Source organism: Planococcus citri, chromosome 2 (assembly GCF_950023065.1).
Source record: "Planococcus citri chromosome 2, ihPlaCitr1.1, whole genome shotgun sequence".
Lineage (NCBI taxonomy): Eukaryota > Metazoa > Arthropoda > Insecta > Hemiptera > Pseudococcidae > Planococcus > Planococcus citri.
This window is the reverse complement of record NC_088678.1, coordinates 53,020,786-53,048,038: the sequence shown is the minus strand read 5'-3', so window position 1 is coordinate 53,048,038 and position 27,253 is coordinate 53,020,786. Positions and strand designations below refer to the sequence as shown.

Here is a 27,253-nt window from a genome sequence, read left to right as displayed (position 1 = left end):
AGCCATATTTTTTCATTTTGACGTGACTATTAACAATTTCAAACCAATGCGGGAAATTTTTGATGCATTGAATACAATTTTTATAACATTTTAGGACAGTTTTTAGGTGATTTTTTTCTATACGAGTATTTTCATTTTAGGTATTAATTTTTCCATATTTTCAAGAATGGAGGGAAATAGTATTGGGAGAATATCAAAATTTTTTAAAAGGCATCGCGATTTCAGGGTATTTTATTGAAAAAAAGATGGGTTAAAAAGCACATTTCTTTCACCAATGTTGAAAGTTATCATTAAAACGCGTTTGTAGTTGTAGTATAACTTGAGAAGATTTTCCATTTTTTTTAAAAAATATTTATTTAAAAAAAATTCTTCAAAAATTTATTTTTATACCTACCTACTGCATTTGTCTGAAATAATTTTTATTTAGAAGGAAGATCCTTGTGGAAAGAATTTTACTACAGGTAGGTACCTATACCTAATGCATTTTATTAAAATTAATGACTCAAACTACTTCGCCCAGGTTCAAATTTGAAACATCCACAAAAATGTTACTTATTCCCAAAGTATTTTGTCAAATGTAGGTATCTCTTTTTTGTTTTTTCAAACAATACGATCGCAATAACACAAACACTCTTCTTCATCTATCAAAAGGCACCGCGACAAAGCAGCTCTTCATAATAAATCGCATAATCAGCCTCTTCTTCTTAGAAACTAAACCGATACAGATCACTTATGATTATTTAACATCTCTGATTAGGCTAATAAATTATTCGGTTAAACTATTACAAACGGTTCAACGGTATAATAATAATTACTTAATAATGAGTCTATTTTATACCCATAAATATCGCGACTAATTAAACTTTTAATTTCTGTATTTCACAACCGTGGGCAATTTTGAAATCGTTAATAACGTCCTCGAAAAATTGTACGCAAAAGTCGAAATTCAATAACTATTCGATCCATAATGACGTAAATCGTCAAGATAAATCTAATAGGTATCGATGTAATTCAATACTTTACCTATGTAGTTATTAGTCGCGATTCCAAATATTTGAAAAAAAAAAAAATAGTCAAAAAAAAATTAACTAGGTACTTAGGTAATATTATGAACACATCCATTACAGACTGATATACCTGTTTAAATATTCCATTTATCTCAAGTATGGGATACTTTCATAAATAGAAATTAGGTAGACAGACACTTGGATTTACGTAATAAACATTTAGATGAACTTACTCAAAGAAAAGAAATATCTCTCATGGACTCCAATCTTGTAAACTTCCACTCTTCTAACGAAACTAATCCGTCATTTTTCAATTTTCACGCACAAATTACACGAACACTAAGTAAGTAGGTATAAGTAATCACTCGAGGGAACTACTGTGAAAAAGAAAGTAGGTATCATTACCTAATCAGCAAATTTCATCGACCACCGACCAGACTTCGAATCAGATTTAAACGCTAAAAATTCACCGAATTTTTCATTTTCGTCGAGTTCTCGAAATTTTAACAGGACAAGATCGCGATTTCGAGAACTTTATCACGTAACAGCGTATACCACAGTACTGCGATGTACTTAACTTACTATATCTGGCGTCGAAATGTGATACATTTTACTCGTGGTTTACACGTATTTCTTATCAGCAAGTTGAATTGCAGCCCAGATAAGAAGAATTTAGGAAGGGAATGTAATCGAATTACACATGGGTTTGTTGTGTATTATGACTGAGTGTGATGTGATGTGAACATTGTACACAAGGATGTAACTGGGTAATACGTATTGTATGATCTTACACCAGATGGTTTACTCCTCATCTATGTTTACTAAATAAATATATCCGTCTCAGCTCCGCGTGTAGCAATATACTTTATTACACGATGAAATCATTCGAAACAATACAAAAAATAGAAATAGGTAGGTACTAATAACATAATTGAGAATACTGGTAACTGTGTTTTTAACGATGCATACATTGGGTACTTACATGTATAATTGGTACTGGTATAGGTAACCGTGGATGAATTTTTGCGAATTTCACAGCGACCTTGCAACTGTCACAGGATGTAATTATTGGGAATGATTTTATTGGACTTCCTTTTTTGTAGACATGAGCAAGCTACCCAGCCTGCCAAGTTTCCCAGTTCGAATCAACTCATCATTTTCAATAAATAAATGTACCTACGTATTGAAGGTCATTCTGAAATCTCGTAGGATACCTAACTTCGGCTAAATATTTGAAAGAAAGAACGAAAAAGCATAAAAAAATCAAAAAGAAATCTCACAAAAAGCAAAAATCGAAAGAAAACTGTCTAAAAGCCAAGGAAAGATGGAAAATGTGAATAAGCTGAGAAAATTGCTTACGTCCAAAATGATATTTATTTATTATGCTCAAGGACCCTGAGGGAAGGGGGTAGTGCAGTACCCCCCTCCCCCCGGTGTTTTAAAAGGGATTTTGGGCTATTTCCGGCTGCTTTAACCGGTGGATTTAAAAAATGGTGTTGAAGTGAAGATATTTGAGGGTGACCTTGAATTTTCCGCATTTTTTTTTTACCCCAACGATTGACTCTAACATCTACTTTGAAAACTTCAAAGTTCAAATCAATATGGAGGCTAAGTGGAGGAGAGCCCAAACTCTGGAAAAAAGCCACAAAAATTATTTTTACATTTTTCAGGGTGTTTTCGACCACCTGCAATTTTTTCAGAATTTTTCGAGCGATGACCGCTGCTCCATGGTTATAAAATCATCTGGAAACGTTTTTTTTCACGCCTTAAGGTGGTCAAAGATAAAGATAACAATTTTTATTTTTTGTTCATTAATGAAATTTTATCATAATAAAAGTTGAATGATATCAAAATTTCTTATCGATGGGTGCGAATTTTGTAGAATTTCGTGACAAAATATTTTCGTGATTGTTTTTCATTAACAGATTTTGGCAGTGAAATTACTCAAAATTTTCAACGATCACAATGATTTTTGAAAAATTAAAATATTCGAAATTACATTTCCTAATTTTTTAGAGTTTGTATCAGTGGTTTTCAAAATAGGTGAAAATAGGCAAATGAATTGAAGCATTCGCTCAGCTGTCGTTGTCGTGAGGTTTCTCATTGAAAGGGCGTTCAAAAATACACCAATTATCAAAAATTTTAGATGCTGAGTTTCATTTTTCGATGTTTGAAAAAATTTTGAAAATTCAAATACCTATTATTTTGGACTAGGTATTTTTTTGTGAAAAAATATAAGATACAATTGAGGTTTTGTTTGCATAATGTCTTATTGTTGATCTCTCGAATCAATTTTTGGAGCCTTTTTCAGCACATTTTTAGATTGCCCAGTTTTGGAAAAATTGTGAAAAAGTCCAAAATGAAATTTTAGCATCTTTTCATCACAGGAAAATATAAAAATTTGCTAGAGGCTCTATAAGGGTTCAAAAACACTATTAATCGATTTTGAAAGTCAAAAATAAGATTTGAACCTAATTCCAGGCTTTCATCTCAATTTGGCCAAATTTTGAGTTTTCAATGAAAAACCAGGCAATTTTGAATTTTTTTGAATTCATCGGAAATTAAGAAATGAAATTCAGTGATTTAAATTTGTCCTGTAGGGGCATTTTTGTGTTGCTGTTTCTGTGCAGCATCAGAATTTTTCAATAGAAAAAATGTTTATTTCAGAAGACTCCTGAGACTCGTATGGAAAATATTATATCGATTCGAATTTTCAACCTTACTTATAATTTCTTTTTGGAATTTGATTTGTTTTTTTTTTTTAGATTTAGTAATTTCTCGATTCTCACATTGAAATGAGAAACTTACATCCTAGGTAATTTTTCTTTCAAATTTCAAGATGAAATTTCACTTAATTTTCAAAATCTTTGAGCATTCTCTTCTAGCAAAAAATTTCATTTTATTCAAAGCACAAAGTTTGTTTATTCTCCAAAATTTTCAAAAAATGCTCATTTTTACTAATTTTTTTTTAAATTTCAATTTCAAAATAAAACTTGATCAAAATTGAAATTCCAATTTTTATGAGATGAAAATTTTATGAATTTCATATCCCGTTGAGTGTTTGCAATTCACGAAGGTCAGCTAATTGCAAAAATTCATTCACCGCATAACGATTACGTTTTTGAAAACACCTAAATCGTTATTAACGTATTTCTTATACTTAAAGAGCGTGTCTTCCGATATCAACTTACGCGAGATCTTATTAACATAATTGTCGTAAATATTATTCGACTTATCCGTTACTACAGGAACACTGACGGAAAACTGTATTGGATTCCTGAAAATCGTTTGTGGAATGTTTTCCTGCAAAGGCGAACCGATACCTTTCGTTGAAATTTTATCGATGAATTCGTACCTGTGCAAAAAATCAATGTAGTGAAATAAAACATAAATTTAGAAACTAATTAATATAGATAAAACATACTTCGTATACAATTCGCGATCTTTCTCTTTCAACTTGAAACGATTTGCTGAAAGACCATAAATGTTTTCTTCCTGTGGCACGAGTATCTCGGGCTCTTGTGGTATATCATTTCCGACGATGGAATATTGCGAAATATAATGATGGGTTTCTTCTTCGTCGTCACTTTCGTAACTAGAACTAGATAAACATAAAATATGAATTGAAAATCTAAAATCCAGAAAATACTCCAAAAAATTATACGTTTCATTATTACTTTAACAAATAAGGGAACCATCGACTGACATTTTTTCACCGTGAATTGAAAAAAATTGTCATTAGTATAACTTACCTACTAGAACGATTACGTTGAAATTTATTAATTCTGTAATTGTTGAAAATAGTAAATTATCATCGTGAAAAAATTCGAGAATAAAAAAATACAAAAAATCATTCAAACCCTTCAATAATTTTTTTTTTTTTGAAAATCGCTCCAAATTATATAAGAACGAAAAAATTACATCATTTTTTCAAAACTGATAATTTTTCACAATTCGAGACGAGAATTTCCCATCAACCTTGTCGTTTAAATAATTCGCATAATTAAACCAGATGAGTAGAAAAATATCAGCTGCAAAAGTGCAACGATAATGACGACGCTTATTTCGTCAAATACGCCGACAATATAGTCTTTAATATAGTTGAAACAATAAAGCAACATATGTATATTCGTACCTAGAACTCGAGTTATTCGAACTAGTTGAACTTTTCCCCGTGAGCGACGGATTCCTCATGTTACCATTTTTAGCTGTTTCTCCTCTGATGCCAGCTGGACGGATACGAACGATAAATGGACTGTAGTCTGTTACACATTGAGGCATGAAGTCTCTGAAATCAGAAACATTTAGGCAATTTTTTAACACACGTTTTGGATTGGACCACAATTGGTATTAATTGCGATGATCGAATAGGCTACGTCAGGTACAATGTAAACAATTTAATTGTTATATAATCGATACGATAATCATAATGAATTCTTATAATCGTTCACGTCAAGTGTAACTATAAGGAAGCTATTATATCGTATGCTCGCACTCGCAGTGCGTATTCGACGCTTCGATTGGTAAAAGGTAATCTCCAATAAGGTTAGGTATTTGCGGTTACCGAACAAAACGAAAAGATTTTTCTGACCTTAGACGTATTTCTTATAAATAAACTATGTACATTACTTGAATAAATCAATCGTTGTTCTAAACCGACGAATTCAGTTTAAACGCGAAGAGTGAATTTGAATACAAATATTTTTAATTTTACGTATGATAATTACGATGCAATTGACCAACATAGTAAGTAGCCTAGCATCTTACCTATCTATTGATAAATACATATTGCCTGTATACTTGTCGCGATAATCTTTAGTTAACTAACCAATTGCCATAAACATTGCTCTCAATAGAGGCTTACGTTGGTGAATGCACTGTCTAAATAACAAAATATACATAGATAACTTAAAAAGTTTTATTCAGCCAATCATCTCATTCTGAAATTAGAACTAGGATACATTTAACTTTTAAAATATTTTATCAGCTCAGAATATGATAACATTTTTGATAAACCAATTGAACATAGGTTTCAAAATTGAAAAAAATTACTAAAATTCATTTTTTCAAGTTTGTTAAATATACGAAGATAGTCATACGTAAGTGTAATTTCATTCTAGATTTTGAACAAGTCGGAATTTTTAAATTAAATTTGGAAGAAAAATTCTTCATCAGTTCTCTTGGCAGATCTTGTAATAGTTTATAATGGATTTGGTTTCAGTGTTGATAAATTACAGCACTATCAGTACGAATAGTTTCCAAAAATACCGTCCAAAAAGAAAATTTGTTCAAATATTCATTTTTTGGTGAAATACATAATTGTGTTTAGAGAAAATACACTAATACTGTGAGAAATAAATGGAGGCATTTTTTCGAAAAAAAAAGTTTCAAAAGGGCCTTCAAGATATTACGGGAACCTCTCGATCGTTTATTCAGCTACAGATTTTGCCATCCCTTAAAAACTAAGCTACCCTATGGAATTTTTCAAGCTGGACAGTACGAAAATTGCAAAAATTTACAAAAAAAAAATCTGATTATTATCACTTAGGAAAGCACATTTTTGGTCATGTACCTATTTTTAAATATTGACAGTCACATTTGGAAACATAATTTTTTGACACACATAATTCATAATAAAATATTTTTTATGGCTTAATTTTTTCAAAAAATGCCATTAAATCTCAAAATGTGCAGTTGGATACCTAAAATTCGTTAGGTTTTGGGCTCTAATTCTTTTGATACCGCACTAAAATCTTTGAATGTGCAATTACGGAAGTAACCTTTGCTTACTTTTTCAAAATTTTGGGTAAATATGTATTTGAATTTTTTTTTTAAATTTCAAAAATTCAAATTGTCCAAGTATAGCTTTCTGCCAAAAATTGCAAAAAGTTTTGCAGACTAGCTCGAATTTTCCGAAAATCCTCCCTTCTTCTTGCCAAATATTATTTCATTAAAAATTGTCATTTTTTAGTAAAAAAAATTCTAAAATTCTCACTTGTTTGTCTAAAGCTGCCTAAAAATTTGGTTTTTCCAAAAAGTTGAAAGAACTGCGAAAAAGCATCACTTTTTACGAATACTTAATTCATTAATTGCCAAAAAGTCTTGCTTTTGCCAAAAACTGCAAAAATTCTCGCTTATTATTTCTACCAAAGTTGCTAAAAAAGTCTCGGAATTGTTTTCAAGAAATAGAGAAAAATTATCATTTCCTTCTATGAATTTTCAAGTCTCACTTTTTTTTACTAAAAATCGCTAAAAAGTTTCGCAATTTCCTGAAAATCCTTGCTTCTTACTAAAATTTTCAAAGTCTTGCTTTTTTCAACATTTTCAAAAAAAAGACACTCTTTTAACAAAAAGTTAACGTTTTTGACAAAAATTGCAAAATACGATTAATTTCTAAAAAAATTTTGCTTTTTGCCATAAAGAGACAAAAATTCTCCCTTCTCACTAAATTACTGAAAAAAATCTCACTTTTTTCACCTAAAAATGCAAAAAATTACCAAAGAAAAGCTCTGCCTTCTGAACAAAAATTGTCAAAATCTCGCTTTTTAGCCAGAAATTGCCAAAAAACATAATCTCACTTTTCACTTTTCAGACAGAAATTTGGAAAATGTAACCATCGTTACTCATTGTCAAAATGTCCTGATTTTTAATAAAACTATCAAAGTCTCAATCAAGTTTCATCATTAAATTTTAATGGGAATGTTTGTTTCGTGAAGTTTTTTAACTTACATTTTTTATTGCAATTTTCTGATTTTTTCTGTAATTTTTTTCTGTATCAAAATGTTTTGCCCACATCTTGTAACTTTTTTTTGTTACTTTTTGGTCACTTTTTCAAACGGGTTTGATTAGGTACTAAATCCACTTTATTTTTTGGAAAAATTGAGCACGATCGCCCTGCAGCCACCATTTTTTTCTGTTTTTTGACAAAGGAACTATTAAAAATCACAAAAAAAAAAAAATAAGACGAAAATAAATTCTGAAACTAATATCAACTCCCCTGAGCCAGATTTCACAATTTTGGGACATTCTGGAGCTTCCAGCGTAATTTTAGATTTTTCCAAGATTATTTTTGAATTTCTCTAAAAGGTGAGAAAATGTAGGCAGCTTGGGAGGTCCGCCTGGAAAACAGCTTAAAAATAAGGATAAACTTGTAAAACAGATCGAGAATAAGCCACAAATCGATTTTTAGCTACGCAAATTAATTTCTGCGTTTTCCATCGAATTTTAAAAATCCTAGAGAAATCGAAAATCAGGCTCGAGTTTCCAGAATGGTTCGAAATGGTAAAATTTGAGCGTTTGGTTTCGGATGTAGCCATTCGTGCAATTTTTAAAATTTTCTACAAACAGAAAATTTTATGACTTTTTTTCTCCTTATCAGCAAATACATATATGTTGGCAAGATGAAAACACACTCGTAATGTCCGTACTGGAACTAAACTCAAGTACCTATGAATAAAGTCGTTTAACAGGTCGCAAATTGAATCATAACTCGATTTTAAGCTACCTAAATTAATTTCTGCACCAAATGGAGGAATTCAAAAATTCTGGAGGAATCGAAAATCAGACTGGAGGCTCCAGAACGCCCGGAAATTATGAAATAAGGATCGGAACTCCCATCCTACTGGACAAGTACTCATAAGACGTGCACAAATAATATTTTGAGTAAATTCGTAAAGTACAATAATATTGAATTCTTTCGTAGAAAATTTCCAATTCTAAATGTCCAGAGACGAATTTTTGAAATTCAAAAAAATATTCTCGTAGGTAAAATTTAACCCCCACCCCTCTTTTATATCTCATTTCATTTTGAACAATTCACATGTTAGCACACTCAACTAACCAATCTTCATACAGAAAGTAATAACATGAGTTCGTTTTCAGTTGATCTTCTTCTTTGGACTCATCTCTTTAGTACTGAGCGAGCCATTTTTATGGAGAAAACACCACAGCGGCCAGCATCATCAACATCGTCCTCATAGCCACTACGGACACCATCACAGACATCATCACCACCACCATCAGAATCCTTACCACGTAAGACCGTGGCATAGTTACGGATCTCACAAACAGCACCATCACCTACCTCAATATCATCAGAGATGGGCACATTCCATATTTTAATAATTTCTAACTATCTGTTACCTTTATAATATTTTACAACGCCGTCGATTTTCTCAATTATTAATAATAATGTATTTAATAAAAAATAAATTTCATTTACCTGATAGAATGGCTAATTTTGAACTCGTAAGTATCGCCTATCACAGATAATTTATCCGTTCTATGGTAATGGATATAGATATCGATGATTTCGGAATCCATCTTCAAATTAGGGACCAGAGTCAGACAGCTTTTATTCAAGTAATCGTGAGCCAATGGTAAACACTTCACTATGTCTTCGTCCCACCATTGAGTCAATGGGAATCTATCGGAATTAAAAATGTAATTTAATTTTACACAAGTTTACTAAAAACACTGTATTTTAATAAACTGACGAAGATGCACTGACTTTTTATGCTCAACTATGTTTACTGCTTCTGGATGATGCAAATAATAATCGATATTTTGCTCCCAAATCGGTAGTTTGTGTTCCAATGGTATGTATAATCCGAGGAATAAATTAATGGCGTGTTGCTTTTCGGTATCTATACGAAACAATTTCGATAATTAACTCGAGTGTTGGTTTTAATCGCAGCATATTTTAGAAAAAAAAGAAAATTACACACCAGAAAATGTATTCCTATAATATCTGCTCAACGTTTGCATAATATCGTTTCCCTGAGATGTCCATGGAGCAGTTTTTCGATAAGTTTTGACACGATGAACGAGTTGCGATCCACCATACTGTAATGCTAACGTATCGCCGTGATCTTCGTAAAGAACCTCGAGTAATCTAACGCAGTCTGAATCGAATTCCAACGAAGGATGATCCAATAAGCCTAAATAATATAACTAAAAACATACGTTAACACAATGTTAATCACGTTGCATAACTTGATAGGTGATTTACTTCTTTTATTTGACCACAAATGTCATAATACCTGATAGGCCAAAGCACATTTCCCCAAAGCGAACTGAGCAGTATTTGTTCTATCCAAACAATCAACGCAATTAACTCGGATTACTCCTGTTTGAACGCTATTTTCTGCTGGTACTTTTTCGATAACAGATTCGCTCAGCGGTGGTCCATTTTTAACAAATAGACCAGTTTTAGATATCGCTGATTTGGCTATCTTCGCTAATCCTCCCATTACTTTAGCTTCCTTTCTGTATAAGAATTTCTCATTTAGAAGGCAAATAGGTTTAAATGAGATTAAAATAGCGTTTCGTGAAAGTTACCTTTTATTAATTCGCGCCATATCGAAACTAACGTATTGAATTTGATGAACTGGCGGAAGGAATAAATTCAAATAATTCACAGCCGAGTTTAACTGTTCGGTGAGTTGGGACTCGTGCTTCTTTTTTTCGCGTTTTTTCACCAGATTCAAAATGATAATAGGAGATCCGTATCTTCGAAGTAATTCGTTGAAATGAGCGCCTGAAAAACGAGCTCTCGAAATTAGTTCCTTATGAACAGATCAGATTGTATTTTGAATTAAAATTTGATTTACCAGCTATTTCGTAATAAGGATCAGAAACATCGAACGTTATAGGAGGTTTGGCTACTATTTTACTCATCTCTTGACTCCATTGGCAAGGTATTGATCCTCTCATTTGTACGAACGAGCTAACTCTCATTTTAGTAGAAAAAGATGTCCCTACATCTATCACCATTTGTTCGGTTTCAACTTCATTAGCAACGTCACCCTTGAAACGAAAAAAGCAAAATACAAATAAATAATAATTGGAAAAAATTAATCAATTTTATGACGGATTCATTTCTCACTTGATAATTTCCACCTCGTTTGAGAAAACGTGTCCCAGCATATTTATTCGATCTTCTAGCGATTAAAGTGATATATACAGGTCTACCGAAGACAGAAACATTTGCCTGGCTAATGAATCCATGCATAATATACAATATCCATTCGTTGTTAATTTTCCCTTCGATTTTTGACAACAGGTAATTATTCCATACGAATTTTCGATTCGGAGCGTCACGTACTCCATTGATAACAGAATCGCTTTCTGCTTTACCTGAATTAGGAAATAAATGGCATTTGATTAAGAAATACACCTTTTTATTCGACATTAGAGCTGCTGTAGTAACTTACTTGATATCAAGTGAGAAACATCGGGAACTACATCGTTAATTTGGAACGAATGTGTGATATCGTAGCTATAACTGTAATATATCATTCGATTACAAAATAATAAAACTTCTCAGACTAATGTACATCGTCTCATTAGTTCCAACATACGACCGGTTGCTTACCTAAAATAGAAATTACTCGATAGATCAACACTCTGAAACATTTTCAAGTATCTCGGTTCATCTGAATTCGGAACACGGTAATTCTCATGAGGAATGTATATCAAAGTGGTATCTTCTACTTTATAAATGACATGTAATCCGATTGCAGCGACACGCCTTCGTTTAGTTACCAGAATCAAATAATATCCTTCTACAAATTGCACGAATCCTGTACATGTACACGAAATTAATTAATAATTAATTTGATACGATTCGAAGAGTTTCTGATTTTTATACTAACCAACAATCCCGAATGCAGAAATTGGTTTAGGTAGACTAGCTGAACCTTTGACTTTATTGGCAGTGTGAAGTAGAGAATGTACTTCCTTCTCAGTGTACTCGACTTGATCGTCTACGATTACCAAGTCTTGAGGTTCTGTTCGATCAATCCTCAGGACACGAAATTTCGTTAAGTTGTTATTTGAGCCAACGAGGAAGAATTTCTACACAGAGATTATTTCATTTAGATGTAGAGGTAAAGTAAACGATGAAACAGAACTGAAGTTCAACACTTACGTTTTTTGTTTCGTACAAAGCTATTTTCTGAACAGCACTGATGATTGGTTTCATTTTCGCATTTCCAGACATTTTCACTGAGATGTTCTCCAGTTACCTAGCTCATAGCTGTTATCTATACAAAATGAAAACGTAATTTTACATGTGTCAGGGCGGTGCAAGCGGTGGCGGGGGAATGTTTTATCACAATCACAACTCTGAAAAAGAATTTTGAGTCGAACTACTGTTGAAGGTGATTTATGATTAAATCCAAATCGTACAGTACGTACTTTTAAACTTCAGCCCTAATTTTTTTGATTTGACTAAAATGAACATTCGTGAAGTACTCAGTCCTCGTAGAGATTCCCTCGTGAAACTTTGATTCGGTTGAAAATTTGTCAAGGTTATTCTTACCGGTATAGAACCAAATTATTAATGAGTAAGTATTATTCGAGTGAAATTCACTATTGTTTATACGTAGGTACATTTAGATCTTATTACTTTGATAATTAATTGAGTGATTTCTGAAATCTGTCTGTTTCCATTTCAGCTGGATTCTATCTCCCAGTAATTGTGTATTCCTGGATTGATAGTATGGTGGTAACGGAGATTGTATTTCAATAGTTTCGTCATTAGATCGCTAATTCGCTGCCTATTTTATCTAGAAGTCGTCGTTGTTCGTCGTATCCCAATTAGTGAGTATGCATCAAAGAAAAGTCATCATCGATCTTCGTTGAAGTACTGTACATCAAACGTAATCATTCATCTACCTGTGTTGTTTTTTTTCAGTTACCTCAATAGGGTAGTTAGTTACTCAACTGCAATAAAATCTTGTGTGATTCAGTTTTTACTATCCTACGATGGGTCAATGTATATTACTATGAAAAACTAACGTCGAGAAACCCAGCTAGTGCCTTAGGAAAATTCAGATTGGTGAGTGGAATTCCGCAAGTTACATACTTTTCAGCGTTTCAAGTGCCAATCATTTAAAATAAATTTGAAATATTTCACAGGAATCCTTTACGTTGGGTTGTTCGTAGCCATCTAACAAACAATTAATCTTCAAGAAAGCAAATCAAATCAAAAAGCGCAACAATTTTGTCGATCCAGTAGTTACCATATTCTTGTTGAATTGCGTAGATGCAACTTCGAAGTTTTCAATTCTGCGGCTAAACTGAACGCTTGCCAAGATTCGTTGATCGAAAAGTGTTTCATTTCAACATTCAACTGTAAAAATGTTTTCCATTTGCAAAAGTCACGCACATCTGTCGAAGCAGTTATATTATTTTCACGGAGGTACCACCATAAAGATATTTCCCAATCTGCGAGGTCGTAATTACTTTTCAGAAAAGTCATATCACGTGCAAGTAACCGGAACAACTGTGCTTTCCAGCTCAAAGTTAGTTTATTATACTCATAATTCGTATGTAAAACAGGAATTTCTTGGATTACGTTACATGCACACAGAAAGTAACAAAGAGAGAATTGCCTACTTCAAAAGACATTCCGATTTCTCCACGCAGTTGAATTCTACCATAAAAAACGATCATTTGACCGAGAAAATTGGTAATTTGGTGAAAGAATGGCTCTTGCGTTTTGATTCTTTGAGCGGAAATGAAGCTAGTGTAATTTCCGGCGCGTTCAATAGTTTATCAAGATGTAATATTTTTAGTACCAAATGGAACTCCGATTATCAAGAAAATTTCAAAACGTTAATTATCAAGTTGGCTGAGAAAGGAAACCAGTTGTTAGATCCAGATAGTCAAACTTTTTCTAAATTTACTCCTTGGCAGGTTGCTAATACTTTGAACGCGTTATCCAAATGGGATGTGTTGAATAGCGATGTATGGGAAGGCTGTGTTCAAATTAGTAACTGGAAAATAGCAAAGGTTGATTTATTCAAATCTATGATTAGTGGTTTGATATGTCGAGGAACTGCAATATTAGAGAATGAAAAAGCTGATCAATTTGATTCTAGGGGTATCACTAATTGTCTAAATGCTTTATCGAAATGGAATATTGACGAATTTAATGGATCTAAGAAATTTATCAGTTGTTTAGTAAAACGAGGCATCAAAGTTATTGATCAGTTCAATTCTTTAGGTGTTTCAAACAGCCTGAGTGCTTTGTCTTGGTTAAATATAAGCGATTTCGATGGTGCCAGAGAATTTATTGTACTGCTGTGTCAACGAGGAAGTTCAACCAGTGATAGATTCACTCCTCTGAGTATTGCCAAAACATTGAACACAATGTCTAAATGGAACGTCGAAGAATTGCGAGGAGCCAAGAAGTTCATAATTTACGTAATGAAGCAAGGAACCTCGATGGCGAATAAATTCAATTCCATGGAGATCGCTCACAGTTTGAACGCTCTGTCTAAGTGGAACGTTGACGAAATGCAAGAAGCTAGAGGTTTTATTGTTTCATTAATTAAACATGGAAACTCTATTATCGATACATTCACTTGCCAAAGTATCAGTAACAGTTTAAATGCGTTTTGCAAATGGAATATTGATGAATTGCACGGTTCCAAAGATTTCATCGTTCGGTTAACAAAACGAGGAAGCTCAATTGCCGGTGGTTTCAATCCTCAAGAGATTGCCAATAGTTTGAACGCGGTGTCCAAATGGAATATTCACGAGCTGCAGGGAAGTAAACATTTCATCGTTGAATTGGTCAGATGTGGAATACTAACAGCTGATTCATTCGACTCTTTGAATGTTTCTAGCTCCTTAAATGCGCTTTCCAAATGGGATATCGACGAATTGAAAAGAACCAGAGAATTTATTACTCGATTAATAAAACGCGGTCGTTCTTTAATCAATACATTTGCATCGTGGCATATTGCCAACAGCTTGAACGCTCTCAGTAAATGGAATGTCGACGAATTCGAAGGAGCCCAAGAGTTTATCATCGAGCTACTGAAGCGAGGGAATTTCTTAGTTGATGGATTCAATGCTCAAGAGACAGCAAATATCTTGAATGCTCTATCTAAGTGGGAAATTGACGAGTTCAAAGGAAGTAGAGAATTCATTGTTCATTTAATTAAACGTGAGAATTCAAGGATCACTACATTTGATCGTCAGGGAGTTAGTAATTGCTTAAATGCTCTTTCTAAATGGAACATCGATGAATTGGAAGGCGCTAAGGAATTTATTGCAGAACTGGTCAAACAAGGGAATTCAATTTCTAGTGAATTCAATTCGCAACATGTCGTTAATAGCTTGAATGCCCTATCAAAGTGGAATATTGTTGGATTTCAAGCAGCTCAAGATTTTATCATCAATTTAATTACTCGTGGAAGTGCCATCGTTGATGAATTTAGTCCCAAAGAAATCTCCAGTGGTCTGAATTCGGTATGTAAATTGAACATTTTTGATGGCGAGAAATGGAACGATAATCAGTTGAAAAACTTCAAACGTTTCATTATTAAACTTGCTGAAAAAGGGACCAAAATATGCAGTGAGTTTGATTCTAGATGCGTCGCTGAAATGTTCTATTCTTTTTCAATATTGGAAATTCTGAGTAAAGAAAAATGGTCGCAAGATGAACGGAACCGGTTGAAGAATTTCCTTGTCAGTCTTTCTAGTAAAGATGCTTACTATAAAAATTGCACTCTCCAGGAGATTTCAATAATATATAGAACGATATCTGATTGGAATATTCTTCACAGTAATGAATTTGATTCGAAACCGGTTAATAAGTTCGAAGATTTCATCAATAATCTGGAAAATCGATTTCTCGCCCTTGGAAATGAACAGAATTCGGTGAAACCTGAAGTTAATATCAAATCTGCCATTCTAATCATCAAAAGTTTTCCTGGACTCAAGTCTAATAATCTTATCCAATCTGAAAATCCGTTCCTGGTTTCGTTGATGTGTTACTTAAGTAGTAATGTAGAGAAATGCGAATCTTCTCATTTGAAACAAGATTTGATTCGAAGAAGTATTTTGACTGGGTTGCGTGATCTTTTAAAAATTGTCAGTGAATTGGAAGACAGACACACTTTGGATGGAGCATTTGATGAGAGTTTGTCTAAAATATACAATACGGTGGTTGGAATTGATTTGAATCATATTGATGAAATAGTAGAAGTAGTTAATGAATTTGATAAATTGCAAGTAATTCGAGATATGCAGTTTTTGTCTAAGTGAATGATCGTTTTCCAGCTGTGATAATTTAGGGTTGAAAACTTATTTACCAGAACGTGTTAATTTTCGATTTTAGGAAAATTTCTGTTTAAAATAAATTTAAATATCAAACACATCTGAAATACGTACAAAAATGAAGAATTTTGTCTGCGCTGTTCAAATTAATTTTAATTACCTGTGTTTTATTTTTTTAGTGTACTTGTAAGTATGGGATGTAATTTTCAATAAATCGATTGAAATATTGAAACCATTAGTTTTGTTTCAGACGGAAGAAGGTTTTCATTGTTGAAAATTGTATGTTACCTAATTTATTTCAAGAGAAAATCAACTTCTGTCTTTGAGAATGATTTTTTTTTTGACTCATGAGATGGGTATCCTAACTTGCATGACAATTTTTAAACAGGGCAAAGCCGGACCGAAGAAGCATGCGAAATAATGAACACCCGGCCAAAATTAAAATGAGTCTGAAAAAATAGGAAAAATTATACAAATATGTAAATGTTATCAAATTGACTTGGAAAACTGAAATTTGAGGTGTAGCCTGGTTTTGAGCACATTTTGGTTTTTTAAAACATTATGTGCTTATTAAAAATTTTGAGTACCTAATTTAAATTTTTCAAAGTTTTACAACTTTGAACTTTCATTACTTTTGCAGGTTTGCGCGATTAGAGATAGCGCTGTGAATAAAAAACCATATTGAAGAGCATAAAATTCTAAACATTTTGGTATCTTAAAAGTTAAAACACCTGTGTGCTCACTGAAAATTTTGAGTACCCAATTTCAATTAAACTTATTAAACTTGGCATACAGTAAGAATCCGCCGAATCCGGAAATAAAAATATTTGTAAAATTGTCATTATTGCACAAAATCAAGAGGTGAAAACAATTCAAGAACCTTTTACAGTGTTCATTAATAATTATTCAAGGTCTTCGATTATGAGAAAAGTTTAATCATTCGAACGTATACGTTTTACAGATATTTTAAAACTATACAAACACAATGAATACAAAATACTTCACTCGCTAAATGAGAATCATCGAATACTTACTAAAAACATAAAAATTATTCCTAAGCTTGAAAGTTCATATTTTATTAAAAACACAAACAGCAAGATAACATCCTCACATCAACTTTTTCTTTCAAATAAACACACATAAAGTAGATGAAGCCAATTAGAAATAGGAAACAACGATATGAAATACAAGATATCCAGAAAACATTTTCTACAAAATACCATCAGAAAGACACCGTGTTTGTTTTTCGATAACGACACGAGATTTTTGTCAAAACTGTAAAATACATTCGGAACAATATTACTCACTATCGTTCAACTTCAATGGTCGTTCATAAATAGAGCTCGGTATAATATGTAAAAAAATGACCCAAATATGCATTGTATGGTGAAAAACATATCACTAAAATATGCAAAATGAAGTAGGGCCCAAAATTCAGGGATATTTCTGAAACGTAAAACTATTTAGTACTTTCGAAATTGTACATTTAGAAAAAAATACGCCCATACATATTATACCGAGCTCTAGTCATAAATTCGTATGTTTCACATAAAAAATCATCCCTAACAGACAACAAAATAGTGAATAAAAATAGCCAACAATAAAAGAAAACAAACAGAATAATTCGTAAAAGCAAAATAAATTTGTTCTGACTAGAAAAAATACTAAACATAATAGCAAGCGGATACTATATCATAGGGGTATCATATCAACTAGATCTTTTTTTGGCTGAGTCATCGATTCGGGGAAAAAACTTGACAGCTTTTCAAATAATTCGCAACGGTTGACGTGTTTATGTTTATCGTCTTCCAATGATTGCTTGCCAGATTTCGATTGCTTTTCGGAAAACAATAAAGAAGCCATTGATTGGATCTAAATCGGATAAAATGAATGAATAAGTACATCTTGAAACGAAAATGTCACACGATTGACTCTTTTTCTTACTTGTTCTTCTTGTTCGAGATTCGAACCTATCAAATGAGAGAATCCAGATTGCAAAAATTCCAAAGCTTGTAATTTATCGGTTTGAATTAATTCTTGAAACCTAAGAAAGTTATTCGTAGTGTTATTCCGCGGTTGTACAATTTTGTATCGCTTTCAAAAACGCGAACTTACCGGCATTTTCTGATTAATAATTTACAACGTTGCAACATTTCCTGATGACTGGTGCGACATAATTGCAAAGACCAAAAATCATCCAGTCTTACTTTTGGCAAACACATTCGCCCAGGATTACCACCGAATAAGAAATGCATCTAAAAATGAATTCGTAATTTAATGTAATTGGTAATTTTCTGATAGGAAATGCCGAAGAAAAGTGAATAGTACCTTTTTCTTTTCATCGTACACCATTTGATGAGCGTATCTTGGACAAGGTTCGATATATTGCATTCTACTCCAATACTGTTCTCCGACATTTTCATTCTTGTATACACAAGTCCTAAAAATAAATAATTTTTAGAATTAAATGAGGAATACACGAGTATTTCTTCAATTTTTAAAACTAGGACCGAAACCATACGCACCACTTGTACTTCTTCAAAGAATAAACCCAAAATGAATTCTGAGCCCTGTCTTCTTCTCGTCGTTCTTTATCTTTGCTCAGACCCTGAAACAATAATTGTTTTTGTCAATTTGATCAATCGAGAAAATAATTAAATATAAAATTTTACATACCGAAAGAACATAGATTTCGTCAAGATCCGAGTCAATTGACGCTCTTTGGGCATATCCAAGAGGAGGAAGTTCAGATACATCTTGTTTGATGAAATCAGATATCATTTCAACATGCTCCGTGTCAACATTGTACGATAGAAAATCGGTCAAATGTTCTTTATTATGTTGCCCGTTGAAAATATACAACTTTCTGTATTGCTGTTGCGAAAAAAAAATACATCCATTTTAAAAACATCGAACATCGTTACAAATATTCCGCGATGAAAGATACATACCGGGTGGAAAAGCATGCAATGTCCGATACGAGGTTTCAAAAGCATGTTAGAGTTGACGTCTTGATTTTCATTTCTTTCACTCAAACATTTCCAAGTGTTGGTCAAAATATGATACGAATAGAGACCAGAAAATTGAGGTTCTTGCGGAGGTGGGCCGAGATCGTTCGGAGATCTTTCCTCGGCCGAGCTACAACTGAAATAAATTTTCTCAATAATACCCAACAGGACGACAGATAAAAACATTTCAATGCTATTTACCATGTCGTAGGGGTTAAAATTCTACCACCGAAAACATAGATGGTAGATTTAGCTACATCCATACACATTTGATGATCGAATATCAATGATGGTCCACCAACTAGACTGGTATTTTCACTAATCAACGTCCAGCGATTGCTTTCGATGTTGTAGACATAAAAATCACTCTGTAAATGAGTTTTTGAGATTAGGAGTGTTTCATTCGAAAAAAAATTAAAATAAAATTTTCGCCAATACACACCTTTAAATTATACGCAGTTCGATACAGTCCATTCAGATATCTTCCTAAAACAAAAATCTCTCTTCTTTGAGGATTGCATACCATTTTATGGCAGGATCTTGGACTTGGTCCTCCCTAGAATGATTTTTTTCATTTAATTACACATTCAAATCAGCGTATGGCTAAAATCATAATTCCACTGCATACCTCAGCTTCAACATCGCTGCTTAATAATTTCCATTTGTTACTAGGAATGTGGTAAGACCACAAATCGGATAAATCTTGATGTCCGTCCCATCCACCGAACAAAAATATAGTTTCAGATAACGAATCGATGACCATTTGATGGCCACCTCTCATACCGGGTCTCGTTTCATCATTTTTAACCATTTTCCACGACGGATGATATTCTTGTTTCGTAATGTACGAATTTAAATAACCATCTGAAAAAGCATTCATGAACTTATCAAAATGCTGCATTAAAACCAACTCATCGTCATGAAATGAAAATTACCTGTAATGGCATTTTCGATGAACAATTCGGAAGCATCAAAGTCACCTTTTAGTACCAAAGTATCGAATAATTCTGATAGTAAAGGATCCTCTAATTTCACTTGAGTGATGTTTTTCAATTCGTTAAACACATTTTGGTAATTGAGCAAGCGGAAATGTTTCATACACAAACGCACAACTTCTCTTTCTCGATACTGAAAAATTATTACAATAATTAATACATTGAATTTCACCACAATATTTCTCAAATCAATATACTAACCGAATGAAACCAATCTATTGCCTTTTCTATTTCATTAAAATCATCTAATCCTTTCAATTCGACGAACCATATACTAAAATTGAACGTGGCACCCCACGACTGCAAAGGAACTATCTTAATATAACGACAAGGGAACGGGTAATCTCCTAAGGTATGTCTTAAGACGAATGTTTCCGGCATGCTATCATTATTCAAGCCACTGAAAAGATAAACTTGTCAGAAATTCACTTTTTATACAACTAGATGAGAGTTAAACACTGAATCATTACCTGTCTAGTAGCTCGATTTGAGTATTATCGGTGATTCCACCATAGATTTTGAATTTCTTTAAATTACAAACGTGAGTTTTTTCATACTTTCCGAATGTAATGGATTTAACTATTGCCATTTTTTCTAGCTTTAGCATGATGAACTAGAAGAACAGAAATGAAACTTTAGATGGAGCGAACACAAGCGATGATTTAAGTTGAGTGATTACTCACCTGAGGAGGGTTATTAGTTTCAGAAGACCAGCGAGATCCTTGATCAGCATTATTGTCTTCGAGAATGTTTCTATAACAATCAATACAAAGTTCTGAATTCCGACCGTCGGAAAAGAAACCCGATACGGAGTAATCGATACTATGTCAAAAGACTACACCTTAATATTTGTTTTATCAACTTACTCGGGGCTGAATGACGGAAGGAAGCTAGAACACGAATATATACCATATTTAAGAACTTTTAAGTCATTAATACTGCTAACTTCAGACGATGAAACCATATCAGAACACATTTTGGTGCGAGAGTGTATCTACTTCTGGAAGTAGCTAGAGTACTAGCTTCATAAAAAGAGAAGTGAATCGATGAGGAAATATAAGTTTGACATAAAAACTAACTGAACGAAATGACTGCACTACAACAAACGAATATTTTCAAATAGATAATTATTTCGATTGATATCATGAAATTATATCGAAAATACCGCAAAACATTGAAACAGAAAATAAATAGAACACGTGATTAGGAGTTACGCCATTGAAAAAATTCGCTACTTTCAACATAGCTGCTAAAAATTGTAGCAAATAACGTTCATTTTTTCAATCGTTCTTCGGTGTCGCGCAATGCAAAAAGAAAATCATTCGTTCTTTCAGTTTGAACAAATCGTTCTTTTTTATGATACGTGATTATTGTGAAAATAAAATAACAAATCAAATTTGTTCCAATGGATCTCAAAATTTGCTTTTGAAAATTTTTTTAAAAATACGTCAAGTGTTTACATTTAGAATTTTCAAATTTCTGAGTAAAATTTGAAGAAAATCAATCATTATTCCAAACTAATTAATAATTATTCATTTTGTTCTTAAAACTTCTACTTTACTCGAAATTTTCTTCTCATCAAACTACGTTGATAACCACTTCATTTTAATCAAGTGTCTGTGTTTGTGTTGTTGTAGTTCAAACTTCAATGTTTTCTTGTACTTGCTTATTGTTTCATGTACGTAGATAAATTTTCAATTGAGCGAATAATACTCGTGTTTACAATTAGCATTATATTCGTGTTCATATCGCGTCTAGATCTGATTAAATTAAATTTTCGATTTCACTTTTCTGGCCCGCTGTTTACATACTCATCGCAGTCATGTGTGCCAAAATGGCTTTTCAGCACCAAGCGGGTACTGCTATGGAGTGCCTTAGCGTAAGTGTAATATTACTATGAATAAAATCCAGCGAACGTCAAATTTACGTGTAATTATTTCTTCCATAGATCCCCATAACACTACAGAAAGAACCAGGAATTGATGCCGATGGAAGAGAAGTGTTAAAATGTGGTTTTAAAATCGGCGGCGGTATTGATCAAGATTATAGAAAAAGTCCGCAGGGATATACGGATAATGTGAGACCCTTTTCAGTAAATTTTTTCCCTTATTCGCCGAGTTATTTACGTTTTGTATAAATTTATTCAGGGTATTTACGTCACAGAAGTACACGAAGGCAGTCCTGCAGCAAAATCTGGTTTAAGAACTCATGACAAAATTTTACAGGTAATAAACCATAATTTTTTACGTAACCATGAGTCATTTCGTTGAATTACGTTTCTTAATATGCTTGTATGTATTCTATTTCAGTGCAACGGATACGATTTCACTATGGTTACTCATAAAAAAGCAGTCGATTATATTAAGAAACATCCTAAACTAAATTTATTGGTAGCTCGAAAAGGAGTTACTTCAACTTGACGTAAAGTATACATTCCTGGCTCCCAATCGTTACAACAATTATTCGAAATGGATATTTCGTGTTATATTTAATGTCGTCGTTTTATAAATCAAGTACAAATCGTGAACAATTTTACGGCTGATAACCTCTGCGTATTTTCGTTCCCACCGAAACGCCAAAAATCTCAAATGCATTCCTGAAAGCAACGAATTCAAAATGTTTACCATTATATTTATGTTTCGTGAAGTCAACCCGATTCTATTTCGATTATTTTTTTATGTTTTTTAATTTTTTAACGCTTTGTACAAATTATTTTTTAAAAACAATATTTCGACATTGATCGTCCTAATATCATACGTATTTATGGGGAAAATCATGACATGATTCTTAGTTTCGCGATTCGAAGGTTTGCGACTGTTGTACAAGTACTTTATGCTAGCGTAGGTAATTTAAAATATTTATTTTGTTACTAGTTCCAAAGAAACGCTTTGTTTTGTTATAAAATTTCTATTGTTTTTTTATTTTTCATTTACCTAAATTATTAAATTATTACTACGAAATACGAGTTAATCGATTATGTTTTCCAATGCTGTGCTGATTTCTTGAAAATCTTCGTCGGTTTGTTTTTCGTGTTCAAAAATAAATTCGAAACAATTTTTCCTCCTAGAAAATTTTAAAAATTTGTAATCATTAAATTTAATTGGATTTCAATTAGTTTATCTTCAACATACCTAGCGGTTAATAAACTTCTATAATTTTGGTAATCTGGCTCAGGATTTCCTCCTGATTGCATCACCTCCAAAATCTGAAACATTTCAATGATGTGAAAAATTATTCGTTTTGGATTTGAAATTAGATAGGTATATAATACTGACTTGCTTAGCTCGATAGATCAAATCCTTAGCAAATCCCATATTGAATGCAGCACAAAGAGCGAAACTTTGAGTTACTGAACCGTCTTTCACTTTATACAAATACGTAATCTCTCCGTCTTCCATTAAAAACTCCAACGTCTAAAAAAAAAAATGCAATTCCAATTATCGAAGAAAAAGTACAGGAGTTCATTCCATATTCTTTACCTGTAATTTGATTAACGGCGATTGTGGTATTAAATTCAAAAGGGTGTGAAAATGAGTAGAAACGAGTATATGAGGGCAATACTCGCCCCTATCTAGGAAATGTTGAATGGAAGCGGAAAGTAGGGAAAGTCCATCAACATCTGCAGTCCCTTTTCCGAACTCATCGATAGCGATCAACGTATTAGGAGTGGAATTGTACAAACAAGAGTACATCTGTTGAAAAAAAAAAATGCATGGTATCAAGTAGGTACCTTATCCTCCTCTATTTAATAAGTCAAAATTGACTGAATTTGAGATCTACTGAATCGTACTTGTCTTAAATCCAATAGAAACGATGAAAGTTGATTTGAAATCGATTCGGTAGTTTGAATTCTAGTATGAATATAATCCATCACTCCAATTATGGCTTTTTCTGCCGGAACAAAACTGCCGACGTGTGCTAAATACACGATTAATGCGACCTAAAACAATCATTCATCGAATTAATGCTCCCGCTGTCGATTTTTAATAGTTTAGTATACCTACTTGTTTCAAATAGACACTTTTTCCAGAAGCATTAGGGCCGGTGAAAATTTTTACTAAGCTGGTAGCATGAGAAGAATCGTAATCGTTGGGAACAAACGTATCAACGCATAATTGCTGCAATAGGTGTCTGCCTTTATCAATTTTTACGACATTTTCGGAAACCATTTCAGGTTTGATGAGATCTAATTCTTTGGCGATATCGCTGAATGATATTAAACTGAAAAACAATCTGAATTAATTAAACTTGAAAATAAAATTAAGAGTTGAAAATTACAACAAGCGATTGATAGGTACCAATCTAGAAGTTTGACTTTATCCAACAAATTATTCAACAATGATAAATTATTACTGATGAAATTCACAATTTGATACATGATTTCCGTTTCGTGCTTCATCACTATCAAATGACTATCACCCAATACGTTGTCCATCTCTGCAAAAATTTCATTTTTTTTTTAGAGAGAGAAAACAATACGCTTACGCTGCGTAATCAAATATCACTAAAAACCAATTAGGTAGGTTACCTTCGCAGTAGGCAGTTTTATAATGAGCGATGTTATTCAGCAAGAACTGAAATAATAAATAAACAAATGAAATAAATTGTTTTTTCGTAGTTGATTATTAAATACAAATTGATATTCACCTTGAAGTTACTATTAGGTAATTGTAAATCTTCGGGGGTTAAATTATCTCTCCAGGCTGGAACAGCTAATAAATATCCTATTTCTGGCAAATAAATGATGGTACAACTTTCTATATGATCCGGCAATCGTAATAATTCTCTCGCGGCAATTTCTTCCATGATTTTTGGTAACTTTTTTTGGTTTTCTCGAACTAAATTAAAATTGCTATTAAGGTAAATTTTCTTACAAAAAAATCGCAATTTGAATGAAAAATACCTTCGTCTAGTTCGGGAATAGCTCCTTCTTTTATTATAAATCGGCCATGCTGTTGCGATGCAGCAGGATCCATTAAATTATTTATTACGTTCATGATTGCATATAGATTTTCATTCAAACAGTCACTCAACTGGAAGAAAAACGTATTGAATCATGTAACAGAGAACATGAAAATTCGCTTTTTACAAGTAGAGAACTTACTTCTTTGAAGAATACAGCCTTTTCTCTATGATTAAAACAAATTTCTCCGATGACCAAAGCATGATAAATAGTCTGAAAATATTATTCAATTATAATGTTTGTACAATAATTCGATGTTTTCGAGTTCTGAGAAAATAATCAGCCCACTTTTTGAAAAGTCTTCCATTGTGAAGGGCTTGCCTGAGTTCCTAAAATCTGCGTTATTATACTCTGAAAACGAATTCCAAGAGGTCATTAATCACGTTACCTACCTTTCTTTATGAATATCAATTACCTAGACCTTCTGTCTAGCCAATTTACGCAGCTACCTATAGTTATCTGTGTACGTTTATTAATCTAAGAATAATTGAACACGTATTACGCACCGAAACGTTGCAAACGTTCTTCAAAGAATCGCGAATATTTTTCTGCATGATGTCATTTTCATTCTTCATGAAGAATTCGATAACTTCGTGCCTTTTTCGTAATTCATTTAGGTCTTTCGACGGATGACTCAGCAGCACTCTGAAACGTTTAGATTTTTATTACACACATTGTGCTCCGACCACAATACATTCTTATCGTCGTAAGTAAATATGTACCACACAATTACCTCATATATTGTGCTCCTATTTTCGAACTACATCGATTAAACAAACCGTAAATACTAAACCCTTCCTTCATCTCAAGATCTGCAGACCACTTATTCGAACTGCTACTCGAATGAAGCTTCGATGTGAAAATTTCCAATGCATTATACGATTCTTGATCTATCCATACGAGGTTTTCCCTAATTTAAAAAAAAAAAAACACTGAACAATAACTGATCGAATATTACCTACCTACTTATCGAGTCGTAACTAAGATTCTATAGGTACTAACAAGTTGATCGTTTTGATCGATAATATATTGTGCGAAGGCATCTGTAAGGCTATTTTGGAAATGAATTTATCCAAAAAGTATAACAATGCTCCTAACGCCGAGATCATCATTTTATAATCGAAATTGATCAACGTGTGTAAGTAGTTGGTTTTGTTTTCCAACAAAAGTTCTACCGGAGCGTTTACTATCTTCATATCTAGAACTCGTTTTTTACACTGTTCGTAATCTAAAACATATTTTCACAATAGATGAGATGAAACTTTCACTACCTAAATGCTACAATTTGAGAACACTCACTGAAACATGAGCTAGGAGAAAAATTCAATTTAATTTTAGGTTTTCGCTGCGCTGTTTCACCAGCTTGAGCGTCAGCTTCAGCTACCAGTAGCTTTAGACATTCTATGAATACTGGAGAACAAGAGGAACATGTCACGATGGTCCTATAATAATATTTAATGCGAGTGAAATATGAACTCGTGCAATTTTACTTTCATCGGTATCATTTTTGCGTTAGGTACTTACGTAGGATGGATTTCATGAAATAGTTGTTTACTGATTTGAAAATCTGGTCTTATGTCTACAGCGTCTTGAAGCACATGTACCTAATGTAACGTTCCATTCAGAAAAAAAAACGATACCGATTAGCCTATCTTCAAAACTCAAATGAATAAATAATATACTACAATTACTTCTGATGTTTCCATGAAAAATACGGCAGCTCCCAATTTGCCTCCTTTCCAAATGACGCATAAGATGATCTGAGAGAAAATCGAACGTGAAATAACAATTAATCATATTGCTGATGATACTGTTCTCAAAATAAAAAGCTTACTTCGTCTTCAATAAATTCGTTCTCAGGATCATTTATGGTGCTATGAAGTTCATTTTCATGATCTGAAAGTGAATTGAGATCTGTTGACGAAGTAGGATCCATAGGAATTTTACTTTCACTACATATAAGTCAAGAACTAGAATAATGCAACTATGTAAAAGACAAAAACAAAAGCAAGGTTCGAAAATAACCTGAACGTTTTCAACAGTTTTCAACTTTTCAGGTGTTAATTAAAAAACAGCTTTCGTTTATTTTTGTTCTTATCACCAAATCGAAAAAGGGGGGAGGGGGGGAATCGAAAACACATCTAACCTAGCTCATCTCACTTCCCATCTGTTCCCTACATTTTTCGATCATTCAAATCGAAATCT

At 32.8% G+C, this 27,253-nt stretch overlaps 5 protein-coding genes and 1 long non-coding RNA gene across 6 annotated transcripts; 3 read left to right on the top strand and 3 right to left on the bottom strand.

Annotated features, from left to right (window-relative positions):
- Positions 1-1,852: 1,852 nt before the first annotated feature.
- FIG4 (polyphosphoinositide phosphatase FIG4) lies at positions 1,853-12,115 on the bottom strand. The gene is made up of 14 exons (XM_065351266.1): positions 11,938-12,115; positions 11,663-11,864; positions 11,383-11,590; positions 11,222-11,292; positions 10,894-11,144; positions 10,619-10,814; positions 10,347-10,545; positions 10,049-10,274; positions 9,734-9,959; positions 9,517-9,652; positions 9,229-9,432; positions 5,143-5,295; positions 4,432-4,608; positions 1,853-4,362 (listed from the first exon to the last, which is right to left on the bottom strand). Exons 1-14 carry the CDS (start codon positions 12,007-12,009, stop codon positions 4,107-4,109), a joined length of 2,577 nt encoding a protein of 858 aa, XP_065207338.1. The 5' UTR covers positions 12,010-12,115; the 3' UTR covers positions 1,853-4,106.
- LOC135836439 (uncharacterized) lies at positions 5,287-9,237 on the top strand. The gene is made up of 2 exons (XR_010557042.1): positions 5,287-5,753; positions 8,889-9,237. It is a non-coding gene; the product is annotated as an uncharacterized LOC135836439 (long non-coding RNA).
- A 39-nt stretch (positions 12,116-12,154) lies between the features above and the next one.
- LOC135836431 (uncharacterized) lies at positions 12,155-16,314 on the top strand. Its single transcript, XM_065351264.1, has 4 exons — positions 12,155-12,355; positions 12,467-12,611; positions 12,706-12,849; positions 12,930-16,314. Exon 4 carries the CDS (start codon positions 13,152-13,154, stop codon positions 16,068-16,070), a length of 2,919 nt encoding a protein of 972 aa, XP_065207336.1. The 5' UTR covers positions 12,155-12,355; positions 12,467-12,611; positions 12,706-12,849; positions 12,930-13,151; the 3' UTR covers positions 16,071-16,314.
- Positions 16,315-16,996: 682 nt separating this feature from the next.
- On the bottom strand, positions 16,997-21,284 carry LOC135836435 (muskelin-like). The gene is made up of 15 exons (XM_065351268.1): positions 20,952-21,284; positions 20,769-20,838; positions 20,556-20,698; positions 20,287-20,485; positions 20,026-20,218; positions 19,719-19,954; positions 19,533-19,646; positions 19,292-19,458; positions 19,034-19,226; positions 18,759-18,956; positions 18,608-18,690; positions 18,411-18,522; positions 18,198-18,337; positions 18,027-18,126; positions 16,997-17,954 (listed from the first exon to the last, which is right to left on the bottom strand). Exons 1-15 carry the CDS (start codon positions 21,059-21,061, stop codon positions 17,775-17,777), a joined length of 2,238 nt encoding a protein of 745 aa, XP_065207340.1. The 5' UTR covers positions 21,062-21,284; the 3' UTR covers positions 16,997-17,774.
- A 339-nt stretch (positions 21,285-21,623) lies between these two features.
- LOC135836438 (tax1-binding protein 3 homolog) lies at positions 21,624-23,045 on the top strand. The gene is made up of 4 exons (XM_065351270.1): positions 21,624-21,964; positions 22,034-22,162; positions 22,233-22,310; positions 22,395-23,045. The coding sequence occupies exons 1-4, from the start codon at positions 21,908-21,910 to the stop codon at positions 22,503-22,505; spliced, it is 375 nt and encodes a 124-aa protein (XP_065207342.1). The 5' UTR covers positions 21,624-21,907; the 3' UTR covers positions 22,506-23,045.
- Positions 22,753-27,240, bottom strand: LOC135836434 (mutS protein homolog 5-like). Its single transcript, XM_065351267.1, has 19 exons — positions 26,883-27,240; positions 26,740-26,808; positions 26,573-26,652; positions 26,348-26,490; positions 26,051-26,276; positions 25,782-25,958; positions 25,555-25,693; positions 25,337-25,399; positions 25,190-25,261; positions 24,989-25,118; positions 24,733-24,923; positions 24,614-24,659; positions 24,384-24,522; positions 24,090-24,306; positions 23,876-24,025; positions 23,565-23,777; positions 23,361-23,498; positions 23,217-23,290; positions 22,753-23,148 (listed from the first exon to the last, which is right to left on the bottom strand). Exons 1-19 carry the CDS (start codon positions 26,982-26,984, stop codon positions 23,052-23,054), a joined length of 2,466 nt encoding a protein of 821 aa, XP_065207339.1. The 5' UTR covers positions 26,985-27,240; the 3' UTR covers positions 22,753-23,051.
- Between the last annotated feature and the right edge of the window lie 13 nt (positions 27,241-27,253).